The sequence below is a fragment of the Asterias amurensis genome, chromosome 12 (genome assembly GCF_032118995.1).
Source record: "Asterias amurensis chromosome 12, ASM3211899v1".
Lineage (NCBI taxonomy): Eukaryota > Metazoa > Echinodermata > Asteroidea > Forcipulatida > Asteriidae > Asterias > Asterias amurensis.
Window position 1 is genome coordinate 6381328 of NC_092659.1, and position 20116 is coordinate 6401443.

General features: G+C 39.8%; 2 protein-coding genes across 2 annotated transcripts; both read left to right on the plus strand.

The window, feature by feature from the left end:
* The first annotated feature begins 3049 nt into the window (after nt 1-3049).
* Nucleotides 3050-5777, plus strand: LOC139945235 (uncharacterized). Its single transcript, XM_071942546.1, has 2 exons — nt 3050-3279; nt 4505-5777. The coding sequence occupies exons 1-2, from the start codon at nt 3132-3134 to the stop codon at nt 5155-5157; spliced, it is 801 nt and encodes a 266-aa protein (XP_071798647.1). The 5' UTR covers nt 3050-3131; the 3' UTR covers nt 5158-5777.
* Nucleotides 5778-12048: 6271 nt separating this feature from the next.
* Nucleotides 12049-19264, plus strand: LOC139945390 (uncharacterized). Its single transcript, XM_071942737.1, has 3 exons — nt 12049-12211; nt 18332-18700; nt 19005-19264. Exons 1-3 carry the CDS (start codon nt 12049-12051, stop codon nt 19262-19264), a joined length of 792 nt encoding a protein of 263 aa, XP_071798838.1.
* The last annotated feature ends 852 nt before the right edge of the window (nt 19265-20116 follow it).

Here is a 20116-nt window from a genome sequence, read left to right on the forward strand (position 1 = left end):
AAAAAGAGTTGTCCTTCATATGGCTCTTCAAAGAGTGATTTTTCACTCTTTTACATGAGGAGAGCAAGACAGTTCTCTTAATAGCCACACACAATGATGCTACCGCACACCAAATAATGTTCACCATGCATTGCATCAAAACCTATATAGGAGAGTAGGTTCCAATGGTAGTCGCATCGGATAGAATCGATTTATGATTATCGGCATAGGTTATATCAGTCATACAATTTTGCATAATAATCGCCATGAAATACATAATTGAAATAAACACGCCCCCTCTCTCCGTGTGTGCGCAGCCTGTTATTTTGGGTCACGTTTGGTTGTTCACGTTTTTAAGTAAAAGTAACGAAAAATAATCTAATTTAAAAAAGAGGATGATAGTCACAACCAAACTCTTGACCTCCAAACAATTATGAGTAAAAAAAAAAAAAAAACGGTGAATAATCGTCACGGTAATTACTGCAATTATTTGTGGTGCGTGTTTTTGTATTATTTTGTGCAAGTTTATGCTTTTAATTTGAAATGTAGTATTTTTATACATAAAACAACCCGTGATTTATTATACCACTGTTCAGTATTGCAATTTTCTTTTAAACCACGATTGTAGTAAACCCGTGAGCTCAATTGGTCGTCGAAATTGTGAGATAACTGTGAAAGAAAAGAAACCCTTGTCACACGAAGTTGTGGGCTTTCAGATGTTTGATTTCGAGACCTCAAAAATCTTATTATGATGTCTTAAAATCAAATATGGGAAAATTACTTCTTTCTCAAAAATTACGTCACTTCAGAGGGAGCTGTGTCTCGCAATGTTTTATAGTGGGTGCGTTCGTTTAGCTTCCCCGGGTTGACCCCGGTGTGTGGCGTGTTTTTTTTTTTCCCAAGACGAACGTGTGCAGATAATTACCCACTTGTCCTGGGGAAAAACCCCGCCACACCCAGGGAAGCTAAACTAAGGGTGCGTTCGTTTAGCTTCCCTGGGTCGACCCCGGTGTGTGTTTTTTTTTTCCAGGACGAACGTGGGTAATTATCTGCACACGTTCGTCCTGGGAAAAAAACACGCCACACACCGGGGTCGACCCAGGGAAGCTAAACGAACGCAACCTAACGCACCCACTATCAACTTCTCCCCGTTACTCGTTACCAAGTAAGGTTTTATGATTATAGTTATTTTGAGTATAACCAATAGTGGCCACTGCCTTTAACGAGGTGTCATGGTCAGGGCCCAATTTCATAGAGCTGCTTAAGCAAAAAATTCGCTTAAGCACGAAAATAGCTAGCTTATTTTACATAATGTTACTGGCCAAAGTTTCATGCCATATACAATGCTTGTGACTGGTATTTAGCTGTTGTTTAAAAGCAAAAAGCTGACGCAACAATTGCAACGCACAGATTCCCCGGAGCGTTGATGCCTGTAAATAAATACACTAATTTATTCATTTGGTTGTTTATTTTGGGGTTCTTGTTTGTTTTGTGTATTTTTTATTGTCATTTTTTTATTTTTTATTTTTGTATTACTTTTTACCTGTTTTCAACGGGATGTGTTTAATGTGGCTATCCAAAAAGAAATTGGGGGCGTAAAAACTTGTGTGCGGAACTAAACTACACAAAGTGACTTGTACATGTACATTGTAGTGTCCATGTTTTGTATACAGTAAACAGCCCTATGTTTTCGCCCTGTAAAGTTCGTCTTTGTTCACGTACCGTTAGCGAACTACACAGATATGCACGCTTGGTTGCCGCCCGTGTGTTAAAGAAGGTCAAACACATACGTGGCCTCATCTTCCCTGTGGAAAAACAAATCAGCCTTTTTGAGATAAAACGGACACATTGCTACTACAACACTATAAGGTTTGGGTATTAATTTGTGTGTGTAGTAGACACCCAAACCAAACAGTACACCCCTATCACGTCTGCCATACCTGAAAAAAGGGCTTATAGGGTGCACCCCACCATAGGAGAAAACAGAGCGTCGAGCTCATTAATATTTGAAAATATTCTATATTAGACAGATTTGAGAGCCCACAGAAAGTGTTTCAGTGCAGAAATGTTGCCCAACTGTGACCTGGGGGTTGTTGACATCCAGGTTGAGGTATTTTGGATAACACAGGCCCTGAATTAAATGGTCCTATTTGCTGAGAGGTGTAGGGATATTTTTCAAGATTGATGCTCGGACGTTTTGAAAATTAGATAGAATAAAAGTTCAAGAGTCAATCAATAATTTTTCCTTTCAAGTTAAAAGCTGTGAGACTTTTAAGTATTGTTCGTGTGTTTTTTGAATATTTAGCATTTTGCACTGTGTGCTATGGGAGACTATTTGGTGGGGTGCACCCTTATAGGCATCCGTGTATCAAAATTACTTAGCGCCCTCAATGTGTGTTCGTTACAATTGTAATAATTAGTATGCTGTTTCATGTGTTGTTTGAATGTGTACGTACTTATTGCTTTTTATTGTATTTGATTTCAATTTATGCGCTTTATAAATCTTTTGAAAACTGATCATAATACAAGGAACACGTTGCATTTGATCGGACGAGTTGGTCTTTAAAAAGCGTTTGTAACCGATTGTTATAAAATACATATGGTTGGAAAGATGTTTTCAAAGTAGAATACAATGATCCACACAAGTATCGCTCGAAATAGTTTGCGTGGTTTTCCTTTTACTTTGCAAACTAACACGGTCAGCCATTATATAAATCTGACTCCCATAAATGGCCGACCGAGTTAGTCGACGAAGTAAAAGGAAAGCTGTGCAATTTCGAGGCAAGTTGTGTGGATCATTGTGTTCTACTTTTAAAACATCTGTCTAATCTATACATTTTTAAAACAAACGGTTACAAACGCTTTTCAAAGACCAACTCGACCGATCCAAGGCAACGTGTTCCTTTAAACAGTTTGCCGTGTTTACATTGTGTACATAGCTCGGAACTTTGTGTGTGTCGCCAAAACACCGAAGGTCTTGGAACCAAGACTAGTGTTTACGAGACTCAAAGTGTGACGTCAGATGTTCAGACTCCTGGCCCGCTATTGTAGCTGCGTTTGGTTGATTCAATCGACCTCCATGATTATAGCAGTAAAGTTCATTAATCATTCGTGGCTGATTTCATGGTTTACGTCTGCGATCAATCACAGCAATGAAAACCAAAGCACGTTTCCTCTTTTACTGTGCTAGTTCAGTTACAGTAGGCCTATGTTTTGGCCTCATAGTTCACGTGAATAATGGACATCGTTCTGTGGTTGCCGATCCACTGAGGGGACGAGATATTATGGTGGTCGAAAAAGGTAAGCGGATTTTAGTCTAAGTTGATGAGAGGCGAGGCCCTTTTCCAAACCACGGCTTCGGCTAGCTCCAGATTCGGCGCGTACTTTGCGTAGTGCTCACAGGGCTTCAGACGAGAGAACGGAGCCTGAAGCCGAATTCAAAGCCAACGCCGTGGATTCGACGAAATGACCTGAGATTCATTAGCGAGGTTTAGCGAACAAAAACGTGAACGTGAACGTCAGAAAATGGTGTTGTTTCTGGGTGACGTTGCCACTTTGAGCTTATTGTATGTTCACGTATGACGTCTGCGTGCACGACGTACCTGACGTGAACAAAATGTGATTCTCACGTAGGGCTATGCTACATACAAATGTTAGATTTTAACGACACAATTATTGTTCTGACGTTCACGTTCACGTTAAACTTTCAGCTAAACTTTCCTAATATAATATCGGCCGCGCGTACAAACGCGGGGTTCTGGCATGGGGGCCGCAATTAATTGCCTATCTTCCATGAACATTTTCTGTGCGTTTCCGTTTAGCACGTGACTTTTTGCCGTTAGCACGTTAAATTAATTTTATCAGGTCCATAGTGGTTTAAAGGCACGGACACTATTGGTATACTCAAAATAATTATTAGCATAAAAACTTTATGGTATTAACGAGCATTGGAGAGCGGTTGGGGTCTCGAAATCAAGCATCTGAAAGCACACAACTTCGTGTGACAAGGGTGTTGTTTGTTTCATTCTTGCAACTTCGACGACCGATTGAGCTCAAATTTTCACAGGTTTGTTACTTTATACATTACGTTGAGATACAACAACTGTGAAGACTAGTCTTTGACAATTACCAATAGTGTCCAGTGTCTTTAAGGCCTATCTTCCGTTTGCACGTCGCCTAATGCACGTGACATTTTTACCGCGTCCATGGCGAACCAATTTTTTTTTATCTACACAGGCAATGGCTCGTATTATTGTATGCACGACCGATCTAGGTATCAATATACTACCCCCCCCCCCCCCTGTGATTACATCCATGGAGATCACACATTGATGGCGCGCTGAGTAAATCATGCAGTCTGGTCCCCCCCCCCCCCCGCCCCACCCCATCATGGAGGTAGACTTATCTCTAATCCCTCCCAGCAGCGGCAGTAGCAGCAGCAGCAGCAGCAGTAGTTTGGTGCTGTAAAGTATTGCTCTTTGTTTGTTTTGGGGTTTGATCATTTTCTATACTTATCTTTTGAAAGGAGATACGCGTCAACAACAGCGTCAACCTTCGGCAACTGAATTTGTCATATCTCACTACAAGGAGAAACTTGATTGGCTGAAACCCATTGCTAAGGATTGTCACGTGTACGACAAAGGTCACGGCAAAAGCTTAAAACCATCATTTCCGGTCAAACAATGGGAGGAGCTACCTAACGTTGGACGAGAGAGCCATACCTATCTCTACCACATCATCAAGTATTATGAAAGCCTCGCAGATGTTACGGTGTTCCTCCCAGACGAACTAGCAGACTATACTCCAGAGTTTTGCTTTCCAGCTCCAACTGACTTTCTCGAGAAAGCTCGGGAGGGAATTCCTTGCTTGGTGTACAGTACACACGAAAACTGGGGAAGCATTAAACACATTGACCAGTGGAAATTGGAATACGATCAAGGGCTCATGCGGCATGCTAAAAATGCCACGCTTGGAGAATTTTATCAGACAGTGTTCGGAAGGGCGCCACCACAGGCCGTGGACTGTTGCTTAGCGGGCTGTTTCTCGGCAACCAGGCGATGTCTCCAAAAGCACCCAAAGAAGTTTTATCAAAAATTGATTTCATTTTTGGACGATCACTCGAACCCAGAGGAGGGTCACTATTTGAACAGATTGTGGCATGCTGTTGTTGCTTGCTAAAAGGGTTGGACGCTTATTTTGGCAACAGCTCTTTTTCATACGCGGCTGCAGTTACTACATAGTAGAGGGAGCCATTTCTCACAATGTTTTATACTTAATCAACCTCTCCCGACTACTCGTTACCAAGTAAAGTTGTATGCCTTCAAGCAATTTTTTAAGTGAGAGATGAATATATTTTAAATGAAACAGATAACAAAATACCTATTATCATAATAGAACATAAAAGGGAACATGACAAAAAAGATGTGTGATAAAAATAATACTAGAGAATATGGGCCCACAACTCTTGCTGGAAAAAAAAATAACGAAATATACCATTGTTATCCAAAACAGACGTTTTGTAGTCACTTTGGTTGGGAACGAGGAAACTAGCAAAAAACACCAAAATCTCAGAGCTGTGACATCATTTTATGCACCAGACAAATTTATGTATGGATATTCTTTTGAATATTTTATTTGTGCATAATAGATACATTGTCTGTTGAATATAAGTGGGTGGTTGTGGTGACAATAAAATGGTTTCCTTTTGATAACCATCAGCGCAAGGAGAAAGTATGATGTAACTTCAGCGGCTGATGGTTGCACTTTTGGCATTGTCACTATTAAAGGAACACGTTGCCTTGGATCGGTCGAGTTGGTCTTTGAAAAGCGTTTGTGTTCATTTGTTATAAAATGCATATTAATAGAAATATATTTTAAAAGTAGAATATAATGATCCACACAAGTATCCCTCGAAATTGCGTGGTTTTCCTTTTACCTCGTCGACAAACACGGTCGGCCATTTATGGTAGTCAAATTTTTGACTCCCATAAATGGCCGACCGTGTTAGGAAAACCACGCAATTTCAAGGCAAACGTATGTGGGTCATTGTATTCTACTTTTAAAACATCTTACTAAAGCCCGGTTCATACTTCCTGCGAATGCGAATGCGAAGCGAATTTGACGTGAATTTGACCCTACTCCCTTGCGAATAATCGCTGCGAAAGGAGGGTGTGACGTCAAATTCACGTCAAATTCGTCTCACAGCTTTTAACTTGAAAGGAAAAATTATTGATTGACTCTTAAACTTTTATTCTCTGATCAATTTGATATGCGCTGTCCCTGGGCCCGTCGAGTTATTCTCCCTCCAAGTAAAAACACCCCTTCACAGGTCTAATTTTCAAAACGTCCGAGCATCAATCTTGAAAAATATCCCTACACCTCTCAGCAAATAGAACCATTTAATTCAGGGCCTGTGTTATCCAAAATACCTCAAGCTGGATGTCAACAACCCCCAGGTCACAGTTGGGCAACATTTCTACACTGAAACACTTTCTGTGGGCTCTCAAATCTGTCTAATATAGAATATTTTCAAATATTAATGAGCTCGACGCTCTGTTTTCTCCTATGGTGGGGTGCACCCTTTAAGCCTTTTTTAGGTATGGCGGACGTGATAGGGGTGTACTGTTTGGTTTGGGTGTCTACTACACACACAAATTTACCCAAACCTTATAGTGGTGTAGTAGCAATGTGTCCGTTTTATCTCAAAAAGGCTGATTTGTTTTTCCACAGGGAAGTTGAGGCCACGTATGTGTTCTTTGACCTTCTTTCACACACGGGCGGCAACCAAGCGTGCATATGTAGTTAGCTAACGGTACGTGAACAAAGACGAACTTTACAGGGCGAAAACATAGGGCTGTTTACTGTATACAAAACATGGACACTACAATGTACATGTACAAGTCACTTTGTGTAGTTTAGTTCCGCACACAAGATTTTACGCCCCCAATTTCTTTTTGGATAGCCACATTAAACACATCCCGTTGAAAACAGGTAACAAGTTATAAAAAAAATTTAAAAAAATAAAAATGACAATAAAAAATACACAAAACAAACAAGCACCCCAAAACAAACAAGCACCCCAAAACAAACAACCAAATTTGCTTACCGTTAAGCAGCGCTATGAAATTGGGCCCAGATGCTCAGCCTAACCTTCCTTTTGTACCTTTCACCCACATTCACACGCAAGCGACCGCAACTCCAGCTGCCAAGATGTCACTTCTGGCCAATCAAAACACAGATATAGAAACTTACGTCACTGCACGTTTATCCAATGACATCGATGATCCAATGAAATCGCTGGTTCTGAGAAGCAAATTACCTGTCTTTATCCTTGCAGATAAAGACAAGAGGCCCATCAGGCTAGCGGGTCAGAGGCTTTATCCAAACAAAAAACATTAATTCTCTGCATGCAGTGCATAGTGCGGAACCCACCAATAATCATACACGTCCTTATTATTGTGTAAATAAAAATGTTGCATTTCATATGACTGTACAGTCCCGGAGCCGCGCTTACAAATCTGTGCGTTGCAATTGTTGCGTCAGCTTTTTACTTTTAAGATGGCGACTTGATGACGTCAATGCATAAGGTTTATTGATCTCTAATTATAATAGAGATCAATGATAAGGTTTATTGGCAATAAGATTCTGTTGTATTAAAGACAATGCCTGGACACCTTTGGTAATATTGTCTTCTCACTTAGTGTATCTCAACATATGCATGAAATATCAAACCTGTGGAAATTTGAGCTTGATTGGTCGTCAGAGTTGCGAGATAACTATGCAAGAAAAAAACACCCTTGTCACATGAAGTTGTGTGCTTTCAGATGCTTGATTTCGAGACCTCAAATTCTAAACTTGAGGTCTCGAAATCAAATTCTTCAAAAATTACCTCTTTCTCAAAAACTACGTCACTTCAGAGGGAGCCGTTTCTCACAATGTTTTTTACTATTAGCCTCTCCAAATTACTCGTTACTAAGTGAGGTTTAATGCTGATAATTATTTTGAGCAATTACCAATAGTGTCCACTGCCTTTAACAATTATGTTGTGAAAAACTAATATTTCAACTTTTTCAGCAAACTTGTAAATTAAATTAAATACCTCCAGACTGGTTGTTTACAACTGAATCAACTCCATTTTTGTAACATTGAGTGTAACATTACTACGAACCGTAGCTTATATGTTTTTGGTTTGCATTTTATAGCTTTCCATAGTTTGTCCAACCACAGATGGCATAGACTTGATTTCAAGTCTGATATCGCGGTTATTCCTCTGCATCAGCCACGAAAAATGCCCCTACGTGATATCACGCGCCCCAACTCGCAATTATGTGATCGTAGGCAAATGATGAAGAAAGAGGGCGCTATTTCAGACAATGATGCATTAAAAGAAGGGTAAGATTATTAAAGACACTGGACACTATTTGTAATTGCCAAATATCAGTCTACTCACCTGGTGTATCTCAACATATGCATAAAATAATAAACCTGTGAACATTTGAGCTCAATCGGTCGCCGAAGTTGCGAGAATGAAAGAAAAAACACCCCTGTCACACGAATATGACTGTATGCTTTCAGATGTTTGATTTCGAGACCTCAAATTCTAAATCTGAGGTCTCGAAATCAAAATTAAATTGGTGGAAAAATTACTTCTTTTCGAAAACTACGTTACTTCAGAGGGAGCCTTTTCTCACAATGTTTTGATACCAACCTCCCCCCATTACTCGTCACCAAGTATGGTTTTATTCTAATAATAATTTTGAGTAATTATACCAATAGTGTCCACTGCCTTTAAGGCCTCGTATGCTCTTGACCAGTAATTTCGGGTGACAGAATCCTAGCGCCATTTGGTTTCCGTTTGATTCTGAAAGGCGACAATTATGAATTTTACTATAGGTTTTCTTGGTCAATTTATTTCGGAAAATGAGCAGCCAATTTAATTTTCATGCGTTCGGATTAAAGCTAGTTTGCCTCTCCGGTTAAATTTTAATATTAACCCATTTACAGATGCGGAACAATAAATGCAACTAAAATCCCACGCATCTGATTCACCAATCATCCCGAGATAAAATAAAATATAAATGAAAATAATAGAGTCGACGTTTGTTACTCAGGCCAGCAGATATTACAATTATTTATTTGGCAATTCACTTAAAAATACAAAAATACAAATAATTTATACGTAAAGGATAAAACTCTTAAAAACATTAAATATATAAATATATACATCTGGATTGGAAAACAGTGAAAAGGGCGATACATCAAGATATAAAAAGGAGGACAGGCAGTAAAAGAGAAGACAAAGTACTACACGACTGAGGACAACAGAAAGACAACAACAATCCAGGTTTGCCAGGACTGACAAAAGTGCCTGCACTGTCACCAAGAGGTGTGTCAATCCAACCTATAAATTGGCGAAGTCCATTGGTTCGCCTTGGCCCAATTTATAGCTTTTTTATAGATTTTTTAAGTTTTGAATTAACCTAGTTGAGGATGCCTGAGAACAATGTCTGCTAGAGGGGGTTAACAAAGGCCAAGAATACAGTTTGGTGATGCACTGATTGTTCAGAGGGCAGAGGCTTTATGAGAGCCTCTGGACCCAATTTCATAGAGCTGCTGAAGCAGAAAGTTTTGCTTAAAGTCACCTGGAAGTGGTATTTTTTCAATTTAAAGCTTTTGTCACTAATATATGTGTTTTGATGAGTGGAATGTGAATAAACAGTTAACTAAGGTTTTAAAAAATCAGTTCTTATGTTATTTACAAATTTAAGAGTAGATCCCGACCCGAGAGGGCGCTGTTCGTGACGTAAATCGAGGCAGACTTTGCCTGTAATGCGTAGAGTAAACACAATTGCAAAGTAACTGTACGGACCAAGTCGTGAGTTTGTACGTTTCAAAAAAATTTTTTTTTTGTTTTTCCGGCAATTCCGACCAGGTGTATTGCTGCTGAATGCAGAAAAACACATTTTAAAATGTACCAACTCACGACTTGGACGTACATGTACTTTGCACGTGTGTTTACTATACGCATTGCAGGCAAAGTCTGCCTCGATTGACGTCACAAAGGGGGTAGGCGGAGTCAGCCCCCAAACAACTTTATATATTTTTTAAACATATAAATCGTGACAAACAATTACTAAAAAATTGTTTTATTGTTCGTAAGCATATACTCTTATGTTTGAAAGAAAAAAATTATTGCTTAGTAAAATCAGATTACCGGCCAAGACTCCACTCAATTGTTATGCTAAGTAAACAACAGCTAAATACCAGTCACAAGCATTGTATATGGCATGAAACTTTGGCCAGTAACATTATGTAAAATAAGCTAGCTATTTTCGTGCTTAAGCGAATTTTTTGCTTAAGCAGCTCTATGAAATTGGCCCCTGACCATGACACCTCGTTAAAGGCAGTGGCCACTATTGGTTATACTCAAAATATCTATAATCATAAAACCTTACTTGGTAGCGAGTAACGGGGAGAGGTTGATAGTGGGTGCGTTAGGGTGCGTTCGTTTAGCTTCCCTGGGTCGACCCCGGTGTGTGGCGTGTTTTTTTCCCAGGACGAACGTGTGCAGATAATTACCCACGTTCGTCCTGGGGAAAAAAAAACACGCCACACACCGGGGTCGACCCAGGGAAGCTAAACGAACGCACCCTTAGTTTAGCTTCCCTGGCTCGACCCCGGTGTGTGGCGGGTTTTTTTCTAGGACAAGTGAGTAATTATCTGCACACGTTCGTCCTGGAAAAAACACGCCACACACCGGAGTCGACCCGGGGAAGCTAAACGAACGCACCCACTATAAAACATTGCGAGATACAGCTCCCTCTGAAGTGACGTAATTTTTGAGAAAGAAGTAGTTTTCCCATTTGATTTTAAGACATCAGAATAAGATTTTGAGGTCTCGAAATCAAGCATCTGAAAGCACACAACTTCGTGTGACAAGGGTGTCTTTTCTTTCACAGTTATCTCACAATTTCGACGACCAATTGAGCTCACGGGTTTACTACAATCGTGGTTTAAAAGAAAATTGCAATACTGAACAGTGGTATAATCAATCACGGGTTGTTTTATGTATAAAAATACTACATTTCAAATTTAAAGCATAAACTTGCACAAAATAATACAAAAACACGCACCACAAATAATTGCAGTAATTACCGTGACGATTATTCACCGTTTCTTTTTTTTTTTACTCATAATTGTTTGGAGGTCAAGAGTTTGGTTGTGACTATCATCCTCTTTTTTAAATAAGATTATTTTTCGTTACTTTTACTTAAAAACGTGAACAACCAAACGTGACCCAAAATAACAGGCTGCGCACACGAAGAGAGGGGGCGTGTTTATTTCAATTATGTGTTTCATGGCGATTGTTATGCAAAATTGACTGATATAACCTATGCCGATAATCATAAATCGATTGGTATTCTATGCGATGCGACTACCATTGGAACCTATACTCTCCTATATAGGTTTTGATGCAATGCATGGTGAACATTATTTGGTGTGCGGTAACATCATTGTGTGTGGCTACTAAGAGAACTGTCTTGCTCTCCACATGTAAAAGAGTGAAAATCACTCTTTGAAGAGCCATATGAAGGACAACTCTTTTTCGAGCGGTCTTACATTTTTTTAGATTGAAGTTTGCATCTTTTTGAGTGACTTTTCACTCTGTCCTGGAGTGAAACCCCTTAAAAGAGTGAAATAACTACCAATATTTTTGAAGAGCCATATGAGCGACATCTCGAAATGTAAAGAGTGGTGTTTTTCACTCTTTCACATTATTTCAGAGAGTGCTATATTCTACCACCGCGGAGTAGATTTATTGTAAAAACAAAATTCAGTAGACTTCTCAGTTTAATTACTACCTGTGCGGAAGGTAGAACATCGGCTTGGACTTCTACTTGTTTAGCTTATAATAGGGTCATTATTAACTGCACTACCGCGGAGTCTTCTTAATAAAGTCTCAACGTTTCGACCAGCTTGCTCTCTGGTCATCATCAGAAGACTCTGCCTGTTACTTCTAACCTACTTTCTTGCTGCAACAAAAAACGAAGATCTTTCGCAGTTTACATAATGTTAGTTCTACGTGTTGCGGTTCTGCTTGCTAGCATCTTGAGCTTGAGGGGGGAAATGTGCTCCACGATGGTCACCGTAGCTCCCGGGGAGGAAAGGAAGCCACTGACGGCTAAGGCATTCGCTGAGTTTACCGCTAAGTGCCGAAAAGACAGGAACAAAGGTAATGAATATAGAGATATTAGGCTATTATTATTCAATTCAGTTCAATTCAATTCAGATACACTTTTACTTCCATACTTCTTAGAAAGATAACGATAAGATGTAATTTAGTATGGAATAAAGCAAAAAATATAACATTAAAGACAAAAGACACTATTGGTAATTGTCAAAGACTAGCCTTCACAGTTGGTGTATCTCAACATATGCATAACATAGCAAACCTGTGAAAATTTGAGCTCAATCGGTCATCGAAGTTGCGAGATAATAATGAAAGAAAAATAACACTTGTCACACGAAGTTGTGTGCATTTAGATGGTTGATTTCGAGACCTCAAGTTCTAAATCTGAGGTCTCGAAATCAAATTCGTGGAAAATTACTTCTTTCTCGAAAACTATGGCACTTCAGAGGGAGCCGTTTCTCACAATTTTTTATACCACCAACCTCTCCCCATTACTCGTCACCAAGAAAGGTTTTATGGCAATAATTATTTTGAGTAATTACCAATAATGTCCACTGCCTTTAAGTAGCAGTTTGACGATTACTATTACCCAATAAAACAAAAATAACGTAAACTGATTGTGGGTCAATTGAAAATGAACTTGCGTTAAAGGCACTGGACACTATTGGTAGTTACTCAAAATAATTTTTAGCATAAAAACTTACTTGGTAACGAGAAATGGAGAGCTGTTAATGGTGTAAAATATTGTGAGAAACGCGCCTCCCTCTGAAGTAACGTAGTTTTTGATAAAGAGGACATTTCTCTCTCAAATAATGAATGTCTTCAGAGAGGCCTTTTATTATGGATCTGAAAGCACACGCATTTATTTTGCGCAACAAGGTTTTTTTCTTTCTTTTAGCATGATTCTGGGAGAAAATAATGGGAAAACCCATACCTTGTTTCCGCACGTCGCCGTGTCATGATATGTGTTTCAAATAAATCCGTAATTCACGTTAGCGAGAATTGATAATTGTTTTAATGTTTTCTCAAAAAGTAAAGCATTACATGGATTAATATTTCAAGAGAACTCTTTCACCTTTACCTTCTGTAAACTCTGTAAGTTATTTGTAAATCTGTGAACTTTTTTTTTCTGTACCGAAAGTGTCCAATGGCTTTAAAGAGTACAATCATTTACGCCAGTGTAATAAGCGTCTTTTGAGTTTTCGTTATGTGTGTTGGTCGGGGTGTTTTCAGCAGTAGAGTGTGATGGGTTCGAATCTCGATCATGACACTTGAGACCTTGAGCAAGGCACTCAACCATACCTCGTAAACAGATGGGAAGGTATGAGGTTTTCTGCCCTAACAAGCCCCCTTGATCGATGCCTTCTACGGACTGTTTCAGCCCCATGAGTAGGTGGCAACGTGCCCCTGATGCAACAGAACCAACACTTTTACGGTTTGGGGCACAATGGGTGGGAGTCTCGGGGAATGGGTTTTTCGATGCCTATACGGACTGTTTCAGCCCCATAAGTAGGTTGCAACGTGCCCCTGATGCAACAGAGTCAACACTTTTATGGTTTGGGGCACAATGGGTGGGAGTCCCGGGGGCGACGCGGGAATGGGTTTTTCTATGGGGCTGGGCTCCTGATTTTATTGTGGTTGGGGCCAACATCCTCTTATGGCATTTAATTTTTGTAGCAATTCTGAGTGGGATTACATTTTTTTCTTCACAAACTCGCATTTCGCCCTCTGATTTTTGTTTTGTTCTTGTTTTCGTGGGGGTGGGAGGGGGGAGAGCACTGAAAATGTTTTCGGGGCACGAGCCACATGTCCCCCTTTTGGCAACGCCGCTAACCTGGTGACAGTTGATTTCTGTGTGATAGCCCCAAATCAGTTTCAACAGGCACTTGACACTATTGGTAGTTACTCGATTAGCAATTAACTTCTTGGTAGCGAGCAATTGAAAGCTTTTGATGGTATACAACATTGTGAGAGTCGACTCCCTTTGAAGTAACATAGTTTTTGAGAAAGAGGTAATTTCTATCTCAAATAATAAGTTAATTTTAGCTGAAGCCTTTTATTATGCATCTCAAAGCACACCAAGTTGTGCAACAAGTGTTTTTTCTTCTTTGCATCATTTTATTGCAACTTGCAATCGAATCAAAAACTTTCACAGATTGTTATACGATGCATATGTTGGGAAACACCAAGTGAGACAACTGATCTGTGACAAAACCAAAGGTGTCCGGTGCCTTTGGTGTAGCCCTCGTGAAGTGGCCGTCTGGCCTCTAGTGATGTTAAAGGCAGTGGACACTATTGGTAATTACTCAAAATAATTATAAGCATAAAACCTGAATTGGTAACGAGTAATTCTAATAGGGAGAGGTTGATAGTATACAAATATTGACTGCTTCGAGTGCTATGGTTAAAACTATGACTCCCGAGGTGATCCACGGAGCGTTCTATTTTCCCGAGGCGAAGCCGAGGGAAAATAGAACGCTCCGGGGATCACCGAGGGAGTCATAGTTTTTAACCATTGCATGAGTAAAAGCAGTCAATATTTGTTTTATAACACCCCAAACATTTCTAAAACCTGTATTATTATTATTAAGTTACAGACCTGAATGCTACAATCCACGGACGACGCGAACACAGATTGCAAACACTTTTACCTACTGTGTTGCATGTAGTGTCGGACAATCCGAAATGGTTACAGACTATTAATTTATCATCCTCGTACACGCAACGGACGTCTGGGTACTGCACGCCGTGGGCTAGTCTGTCGGACTAGCGCACGGCGCCATGTGCTAGTCTTCGGACTAGCGCATGGCAAACCGACGCTCTATCACACGGCCGTCGTCTAGCAAAACTAAGACATGTCATGTGACGCGCTCTAAACCAATGAGCAGGCACAATACTTGCAAGGGGTGTTATAATATAAAACATTGTGAGAAACGGCGCCCTCTGAAGTGACGTAGTTTTCGAGAAAGAAGTAATTTTCCGCGAAATTGATTTCGAGACCTCAGATTTAGATATGGAGGTCTCGAAACCAAGCATCTGGAAAGCACAAACCTTCGTGTGACAATGGTGTTTTTTCTTTCATTATTATCTCGCAACTTCGATGACCAATTGAGCTCAAATTTTCACAGGTTTGTTATTTTATGCACATGTTGAGATACACCAAGTGAGAAAACTGGTCTTTGTCAATTACCAATAGTGTCCAGTGTCTTTAAGCGATCTCTCGTACAAAAAGAAATAATAAAACGAAGTAAATGTGGGAAAGTTGGAGTGAAATAACTCATCAGTTTTGGAGAGGATGGACGGCAGGGGGCATGCCTTGAGTGGCTTAAAAGCATGGACATCTTTGGTAATTGTCAAAGACCAGTCTTCTCAACATGTGCACAAAATAACAAACCTGTGAAAATTTGAACTCAATTGGTTGGCAAAGTTGCGAGAGAATAATGGAAGAAAAACAACCTTGTCGCACAAGTTGTGTGCTTTCAGATGCCTTGACTTGGAGACCTCAGCTGTGGCCAATGCATTATCGGCTTACAGTTTATGGCACGTCGCCATAGTTACCGTATTGTTCTTTTCACTTTTCCTCTCGTTCGGACGTTTCTGGATTAACAATTTATGATCCAAGGCTGTGGTTTATATTTTGTTTTAAAGACACTGGACACTATTGGTAATTGTCAAAGACCAGTCTTCTCTTTTGGTGTATCTCAATATAACAATAAAATAACAAACCAGTGAACATTTCGAAGTTGCGAGACAATAATGAAAGAAAAAACACCCTTGTCACACGAAGTTGTGTGCTTTCAGCAGATGCTTGATTTCGAGACCCCCTCAGCTGAGATCTCGATTCAATGTTAAATATTTTAGTGAGAAATTACTTCTTTCTCAAAAACTATACGTTACTTCAGAGGGAGCCGTTTCTCACGATGTTTTATACTATCAACAGCTCTCCATGGCTCATTAAAGGCAGTGGACACTGATGGTAATTACTCAAAATAATTATTAGTATAAAACCTTACTTGGTGACGAGTAATGGGGAGAGGTTGATGGTTTAAAACGTTGTTAGAAACGGCTCCCTCTGAAGTAACATAGTTGTCGAGAAAGAAGTAATTTTCTACGAATTTGATTTCGAGACCTCAAGTTTAGAACTTGAGGTCTCGAAATCAACCATCTAAATGCACACAACTTTGTGAGACAAGGTTTTTTTTCTTCCATTATTATCTCGCAAGTTCGATGACCGATTGAGCTCAAATTTTCATAGGTTTGTAATTTTATGTGTATGTTGAGATTCACCAACTGTGAAGGCTAGTCTTTGACAATTACCAATAGTGTCCACTGCCTTTAACAAGTAAGTTTTTATGCTAACAATTATTTTGAGTAATTACCAATAGTGTCCATCAGTGCCTTTAACGGGAGAGTATTTTGTCGGCCCCTATACCCTTCCTTGCCTTAGGGTACACAACATTCTCCAACCATTTCATATTTCTTTTTGAATCGCAAGGCCCTAATAGAAAAAGGACCGACTCGACCTATTTTCTACTAATAAGTAGAAAAGGGCCGAGTCGGTCCGTTTACGATTGATTAAAAAAATGATTTTCTTTTTTTACTTCGAGAGTTCAGCAAAATCTACACGTAAAAATTCAAAACCTGTTTGCAAATAAGTTAGACAACTTTGTTTTTAATTGTTTTTATGCAAGTGACCGTTTAATATTGTACAAAATTATACAAATATATTCCAATATTGCGTTTTGACGTAAGTTCTTTTTTGGAAGTGATGGATTACTCAGTTTCAAAAGGTTAAATTCCTTTTTCAAAGGTTGAAAAAAGATCGATCGGTGCCTTGGATTTCTTAATCTAAAAAACGTTGGGCAGAGAGGCTTTAGATTGACAATGAAGATTACTAATTGCAAATTGTATTGTATTCCGGTGTCAGACCTGGTATACAAAAAGCTGCCATAAAAGGGACGCGAGCATTTTTAATAAACCCAAATGAAATTCTTGTTCAGGAAGGGTTAAGACTTTAAATACTGTCATGTGGGGGTAGATGGGGTGGAGGTAATAATGAGAACTTAATTGCATATCGAGCTGTCACTTGACAGACATGTCCCCTGTGCCAAATAGCAACCATACCTATTAACTCAAAAGAGGTTCTGACTATACTTTGCCCTATATATAGCCACCACTTGGTTACAATATTATTAGTTGAATGGAATATAATTTTTACACTAAAGATTCGAGGTACGATTTTTTGGCCGATTCAACCGAAACTTTATCATTTTTAACTTGAGAAAGTTGCAATCTCCTTCACGAACAATGCACTCCTGATAAGTGGTAGTTAATTAAAAATAGAAAAATGAACTTTTGTCGGGATTACGATTTTGTCAAAGCGCGTCAAAGCGCATAGGGATCATAAGGTGATGTAAGCTGTATGTAATGTTTTATTATTATGTCACGTTCACCAGGCATAAACAAGGTTTGGTTTTGTGCACTACCCCTTAATTTTGCCAGAGTTTGTGTGTGTTTTCGTTATGAAACAGCTGCTTCATCTGTCGAAGATCGTTAAGAGACACAAAAGCAAAAACAAAACTGGAGCCTTGAACTTCCTTGGTTTTTAACTAAATATACAAGGGTTTTAAAGAAGCAATCATAAATTTGATAATCTCGTTTTGAGTTTGGTTTTCTTTGTCGCCGCCGTCGTCGCCGCCGTCGCAGTCGCCGTCGCAGTCGCCTTCGCCTTTGCCATCTCCTCATTAATTTACCTAAGGATGTTTTGAAATATTGACTTCAACAAACATGTTTTTACAAAATTAATATAATGTTATAATAGATGTTAAATTTGCATCGGGGGGGGTAAAGAATATTAAAATTTGGTCTCTACCCATACACCGATGTTAGCACTCTATACTTTCCCGAGTCCTGTAAAAAAATATCACAGCCATGTTACTCGGTAGTCTAGTTGGTAGGACAATGCTCTAGAATTGCAAGGGTCGTGGGTTCGAATCCCACCGAGTAACATGCCTGTGTATGATATTATTTTCACAGGACTCGGGAAAGTACCGAGTTTACAGTGCTAACTTCCCACACATCGGTGTATATGGGTAAAAACCAAAATTAAAAATATGATGTTTTTAAGTTCAACGTGCGGTATCACCTTTCATTATCTGACAGTGACGTTGAAGCCGGTGACTACAAAACAGCCATCGGTCACCACTACAATTTCGTCATTAACAACTTCGGTGCCACCTTTGACCACCGAAATTCCGTCAACGACAGCAGAACCACCGTCAACAGCAACTTTGATGCAACCACCGACCACCAATTTTCGACAAACGACACTAACGACAAAGGTCTCAACCACACCCTTGGCAACACCATGCTTCTCGATACAGACACAATCCAATGACGTGAAACGAATCCTCGAAAGTCGAGACTTCACATCATATCCCGTGGTTCTGCTTTTTACTCTCCAGAACTCTGCCAGCAATTTGATTGAGCTACGTTTTATGGATGCTGGTGGAAGTGAAAAATACACTATGGGTAAGTTTCCATGTTTATTCAGCTTATTTGGGTTGTTTCCACGGCGCATGGTTCGCCTTTGGAATAAATGTAGTAATTTGGTACAAAGACGATTTTGCTGACAATCTCTCACTCTTTCCTCCCCGCCGCGCACACTACGATCGTCTTGCACCAAGACTACATTTTTCAGAACGTAGCAAGAACGAGTTCGGTGTGATGGGGGGTACTATATGAAGAGTATGGTGAAATCGGCGGCAGTGCCCTTTAAAGAAACCCACAACATTCAATTCTTATGAGATATTCGTTGGTTGTTTTTTTCTTCCAGCGGTGAGAAGAGGTTCCGGTGATTCAAGTATCGGATCTACAACTGCAGTATTTAATACCGAATTCGACGCGTCGATTATGTTTCGGATGTCTTACGGCGATGGTTCGATAAGCCTGGAAGCTCTCGACGAAAGTGGAACTAGTATGACGCACACCTACTCGCCCTCTCCCGACAACGACGTGAAGTATATTGAATTGTACTCCAAAACCAAAACGCCGACCCAGTGGACCTTCTATCAACCGTGCGACGCGTTTTTATAGACTGAAAATCGGGAAATGTTTCCGTATCCTGTCACCCCAATATCTCAATATTCTGAACAATTTACATGTACATACTATTTTAATTCATTCTTGAACAAATTTCTTTGCTAAGCAAAAAATAAGTGGAGTACAAAGTCGCAGTAATGGTGACTCTGTGGTATTCTGGCTAGTAAGCTTGTTGTGCTAAGCAAAATAATTTGATGCTAACCAAGTTTTGTGCTTACATGTTTTCTGAACCTGGGCTCGAGGTCGTTTGCACAACTCATTATATTATGCATCTATCTAGGATACATCCATAGAGCTATATATATTGACTAGAGCGCTAACACCCCGTTATACACGCACTAAGGTTTTGAAGCCGTGTGGGCGTTTGAATCCATGTTTATGTACAAACCAATACAAAAGCTTGAAATTTTGTACGGCAATTGTACGGCTATTTGCATGACAGTGCGTTTGTTCTTTTTTATGTGTCATCGAATAAAAAAATGCAGCAAATGTGAACGCACAATCTGCTGATGAGCGTGTATAGTACAAACTGCGAGCGTCATGTGCGTCATATTCAAAAGACGCGTTTACTTTTTTTAGTACGTCAATCAAGTCGAAATTACGGTTTTCGTAGCGCGGACGAACGCGAACGGGCAGTCGCGTATGTAAAGCGCACAGGCCAAATGTGTTCTCTTAAAATTAAAATCGTTCCGTAGTCACGCAACACATCAAACATGTCTGCGCCCAGGTTGGCTTCAAAACGCAGAGCAAGCTAGCGCTCTAGTCAATATATATAGCTCTATGGATACATCCAAGGCACAGTGTACTTGGTGTTATAATCGATTGAGGACGAAGGAGGACACCGCC